Source organism: Nicotiana tomentosiformis, chromosome 9 (genome assembly GCF_000390325.3).
Source record: "Nicotiana tomentosiformis chromosome 9, ASM39032v3, whole genome shotgun sequence".
NCBI classification, from domain to species: Eukaryota; Viridiplantae; Streptophyta; class Magnoliopsida; order Solanales; family Solanaceae; genus Nicotiana; species Nicotiana tomentosiformis.
The window spans coordinates 55185689-55190852 of NC_090820.1; the positions used below are offsets into that span (position 1 = coordinate 55185689).

Sequence of the window (5164 nt, forward strand, 5' to 3'; positions counted from 1 at the left end):
ATATCTAATTCTTTCCTTATGTAGGATAGAGTTCTCTTCAAGTAAGGAGTCTTGCTCCTTTTCGATTATGCAAGATTTTTGTTCAGGGATTATCAGATATAGCCACTTATACGTATCCCTTGCACATGCATGCATTTTGCTTAAATCTGACTGTGCCATGTGTACTGTTCATGAACCTATTTCATTCATGTGTTCCTTTGACAATCATCAAAACCAAAATCACTCGGGCCAACAATATGGCTTTAGGCCCTCGTTAGGCAAGTAGAGCTCTTTTGCTGCTCTCTCAATAGTCTTCTTTCCTGCCTTTGGAGTTGATGAAATGGACAATTCACACAGAGCTAGTTAGTGGGTAAGATCAAATAGATCTCTTAGCTGAAAGCTAACCTTTTTGCTGTGGCATGCTCCTCAGATTTACGAATTCGCTGGGGCCTTAGGTTCTACTTAGTTTCGCAAGCCTAAAGCTAAGATCAAAGGCGAGGTAGGAAATGCCCCGCACGAACTATCTGATCAAGTTTTCTTTTACCTATCACAAGCAGTGGCAAAGCCGTGTTTGTTCGTTGCATTTCAAGCACCTTCCTTCACTCGAATGACATGGTTATGGGGTTTTACATGTGGATCAAAGTTTTTTTCTACTTTTTTTGTTGGAGAAGCTTTGAGTGGTTTGAGAAGCTGAAGAATGAGACTTTAGCAGAGCTAACAGCTCGATTGGTTAATTGGGAGCGAGAAATACCAAGCGATTTGATGGCTTGAGCCTTGAATTGATAGAGAGAAACATAGAGTAAAAGCAATACTTATTGGAGACAAGATTCAATTGGTCTAGAAGTTGAGAGAAATTTGTGATAAGAAAGAGCGTACCATTATTTTATTCGACCTTGATACGACGTGAAATACCTTATAATGTAACAGAATGTCCTAACCCACAGTGTAACTCCAAAACTGTTGTCAATCGATTTTGAAGCTCTAAAACCTCTGATTTAGGTGACATTATAATATATTTCTAATGAGGGTTAACGGAGACATGGGATAACAGAAAGATCAGTTGAATGCCACTACCTAAGAGTCGCTCCGATATATCAAGCCTTACCAATTAAAGATTAATTGATCGAGTCAAATGATAAAAACACTAATTAATAAATAACTAAACTTTGCAATTACCAAATTCTAATGTGATCAAACATGGAAAGATGTATAATTGATGGTGCATGAAATTCACAAACTTACAGAAAGTTTCTTGCCAAATTACCAACATCACAAAGAAAAGGGATTTAAAACCACTCAGAGTTGCATCGTCTCTGGATAACAATCCATGAGGACTTACAGAGACGTGCAATGTTATTTAGTGTCTTGCATGAAGAATAAATTTCTCTTGTTTTTACTAAGCTTTCCATCTAAGCAATACTTATGTAAAGAGATTTCAAGTGTCTCATCTCACATCTCACTTATGAGAGAAGCAGTAGCATTAGTTTCAACTGAACTGTCCCAAACTCCACCAGAGACCCCAAAGTTGAGATTATATTTGGGCTGCTTGTTGGGGGAAAACAATCCAAAATGTTTCTCCAGTTCAGGGTTCTTGTTGTTCTCATCAAACATGGCAAATATATAGGTCTCAATAGGTCCAGGCTTTCTTGGGCTACCCTCTTTAGCGTGTTGAATTAAGTTCCTCAAGTAAGTTGCTGCATTATCATATGTGGCTCCAAATGCACCAGCAGATGGCCAGCCACTCTCGGACACAACAATCCCTACAGATGCCCCTCCTGATCGCTCGAGGGCAGCATACACAGAATCCAGCATTGCATCAAATAAGTTCCTATATTGGCGTGAACCATCTTGTACTACCACATTTGGTGCTGTAAAAATAGAATAGGGGAGAGAAATCTGCCCTGGATTACCAGAATAGCTGAAATAGGGGTAAATGTTAACGAGTAAAGGTGCACGTGTGTCCCTTAAGAACCCAACAATTGGATCAGTAAACCACCTAGCATCGTTCCTAAACGAACCCTGTGATGGTGGATAAGAGTTTCCAATCAAGGTCATGTCTACAGAAGTTGAGACCTTGATGTTGTTTCCTAAACCAGCTTCACCAATTGCTTTGTAAATATTTACCATGGCAGGAGTAAGAAATGAGGTAAGGTAAGATGTGCCTGTGACAGGGCTGATTTCATTCCCAACAGCAATATACTTAATCTTAACATCTGGCCAGAAATCTTTAACATTTTTTTGTACCCACCATCTTGCATGTTCCATTCCGGAAGCAATGTGCTTGACATCTGAATTGGGAAGTCCTAACATAACTTCAATGTTTGAGCCTTTTAATGCTTGTAAAGCTCCATGATTTGGATCATAAAGCCTCAGTCTTCCTATGTTTCTTGACTTGTAGAGCTGTATAACTTCCAAATGATTTGGCAAGTTGTTGCCTAGCATTCCATAGCAAACACCTATTGATTGAGCCCCTGCTCAATAAGAATTAGAATTAGTGTTAGAAACTAAATCAATTATGTAATTCTTGAAAAGTTAAAAACTTACAGTAGACATGGTAGGTCCCCTCCACTAGGGGCTGATGTAACCATTTTAATTTATGTTACATAATTTGATTCGGCACAAAGTTTAAGAAAAAGAAATGTGAAAATTGTGGTATTAAACATGCTATAATATTTGTACAGACTATAAGATATTTGAAACTTGTGGTCTAATATGTTCCATAATATTGTGATGTTATAAAAGTTGAGAATGAAAAGTTTAAAGTTAAAATATTTTTAAATATCAAATATATCATTCTTTTTGGAAGCAACTAACTGAAAGTGTGTCACATAAATTAGAACAGAGGGAATATGTGTTATGTGTTAATACGAACCTAATAGCTTTGACTCAGGTCGGTGTATGTGTTAAAAGATTTACTATACAACTAATAGACGTCTAGCCAATAAATCAAATGGACACTAGTCTAAACTCATAAATTTCAAATTTTAGATTCACCTCCCTCCCCTCAAATTTGAAAAGCTTGTGAGTGAGTGTTACCCGAAAAAAGAGCAAATAACTATCGCTAAATGAATATAGTGCAAGTAAATTTGAGAAAAAAACACAAGCAATTTGATAAGAAAAATAAGCAAATAACTATCAACTAAATTAAGATTTTGCACCCACAAAATTATAAGACAATATTTTTGGCTCGGAAGTTCAAATATTTGACCAGAAACCTGCTATCTCAATGGTGCTGGCAACAAGTAGTAATCCTAGCAGTGTGATAGCAGCCATTTGAGGAGTATTATGTTTATCTGAGGTAGACATGATGAGAAGACTTGTTGGAAGAATTAAGATGAACAATGAGCTATTTATATTGAGATAGCCTTGTGTAAATATAAATACTCGAGTGGAATATTATTGGAGTATTTGTTATTCGTAGGCTAATGAAGTTAAGAGCCGCCCCGGCTGACCTGGCTATTAACATGTCAACTTGATCATTTTGTGGAAAAAAGAAAATGAGTTTGATGATGTACAAGTTTTATATTTTCTCCAAATGTGCCGTACTATCTTGACTTTACAAAAGAAATTATAGCTAGTTACTTTCTTTCATCCTGCACAACCAGATGAATTGCTGCTTAATCATCGTTACAAATAATAAAATCTTCTGTAGTATCTCCATGTTTGTGGTAAATACTTAGCGATATCTATTGTTTATATTAAATCAAGTAATTTAATATTTTCAATTCAAATTTAAAATAAAATTCATATCATTTAACTATAAGTAAGTAAGTAATAAATATTGGTCGTATTTTGAATTCCCTTAAAAGTAGTTGAGAGATTTGAAAGTTCTCTAAAACTTTCATTTGAGTATACAATAGAAGATTGTAGAGTGGCTCGCTGTATCTTAAGAGTAAGATGTCATTTTGCTATTGCACCAGAGCAATGAATGAGAATCTACTTTGAAGACAACGCCTTCCATAAGAGTGTCTCGAACCGTTTTTTTTTTTCCTATTTAAAACTCTATCTTATCTTTTATTATTAACGGTACATCTTTTATTGTATCTTAAGTGCTCCATATCTAATATTTTTAAATTATATGAATTGATTTAATGAAAATTTTCTAACTTCTTACTGCATTTATTGAGGATACTGGATTCTCACGAAGACTAACCGATCATTTGGTAAAATAGTGGGATAAATAAGAATATTCTATGTGAGTGGCTATGGGATTAGCTATTTCACTCCACCTTCTATATGATAGTTGATTTTACTATTTTAATGTAAAATTTATCCTGAAATTAACTAATACTTATAATTAAATACAAGATAAATACAATCTCAAATTCTATCCCGAAATTATTATTATTATTTCTTGTACCAAACAACCCCTTAGTTAATATGGCATGCAGACTCTGAAAAGGCCAATGAATCAGTAACCGGATTCATTGTCTTCTTTAGAGGAAAATTTTATGATTTGCTGTACCTGTTTAATTTCTTAATAGTAGTTGAGATGTAAATTAGGAGATAAACTTAGAAATATCCCATATCTGGAAGCTCAGAACCTAGCAGCCCCAAGTTGCAGCAAAGTATTGGAAGAGTTTTGGCACTTACGTGCCAATCGAGAGTCCTAAAATTCATTATTTTAATGGCGGCTTTTATTTGATCGGTCTTATTTTACTGGCGGCTCTACTGAGGAGGCAGCTAAGATGATGGACTTTGAAGTTATTATTATAATAATGATATCTTGATAGTGTTTTGTCAACTAACTATAATTAAAGAAAGCTACTTGCCGATAATGGACCATTTGGAATTTCGGATGGGATATATTATGTTTTTGTGACCAAAAGATATAAGGGCAAAATAGTCAAATCTGCCCCTTTGTTAATTGAAATTGAGTAACTATTACAAACACTTGGTATAATATTTTTCCATTTAGCAAAAAGTTTTGCCCTTGGCCCCCTAAGGGAGCTCCAATTTTGGATGGCAAATGGGATAGTGCAGGGCGGGCCGGGACAGGGCAAGCTTTGACCCGCTAAAATTTTGACCTGCGTTGTCCTGCCCCATTTAGCTTTTTTTTCAAAATTTTGTCCTGCCCTGCCCTATTTAAGTTTTTTTTTTATCCTATACCTTTTTCTTTTTTTGTCCCACTATCCACAGTAACAACCCCTTAATCATTAAAAATAACAGTTTCTCTGAATTTTCT

The 5164-nt window shown here is 35.3% G+C and overlaps 1 protein-coding gene across 2 annotated transcripts; it reads right to left on the reverse strand.

Annotated features, from left to right (window-relative positions):
* Positions 1-1167: 1167 nt before the first annotated feature.
* On the reverse strand, positions 1168-3355 carry LOC104117043 (glucan endo-1,3-beta-glucosidase, basic vacuolar). Of its 2 annotated transcripts, none has more exons than XM_009628021.4 (2): positions 3195-3355; positions 1168-2450 (listed from the first exon to the last, which is right to left on the reverse strand). In XM_009628021.4, exons 1-2 carry the CDS (start codon positions 3283-3285, stop codon positions 1429-1431), a joined length of 1113 nt encoding a protein of 370 aa, XP_009626316.1. In that variant the 5' UTR covers positions 3286-3355; the 3' UTR covers positions 1168-1428. The 2 variants fall into 2 exon arrangements, with proteins under 2 accessions (XP_009626316.1, XP_033517402.1); XM_033661511.2 differs by lacking the exon at positions 3195-3355 and adding an exon at positions 3142-3165.
* Positions 3356-5164: the final 1809 nt, after the last annotated feature.

Bases quoted from the DNA above. Each gene is read 5' to 3' on its own strand.
- LOC104117043 (XM_009628021.4), bottom strand. From the start codon at position 3,285: ATGTCTACCTCAGATAAACATAATACTCCTCAAATGGCTGCTATCACA. The intron at 2,451-3,194 runs GTTTCTGGTCAA...CTTATTGAGCAG, and splicing joins CAGCACCATTGAGATAGCAG to GGGCTCAATCAATAGGTGTT.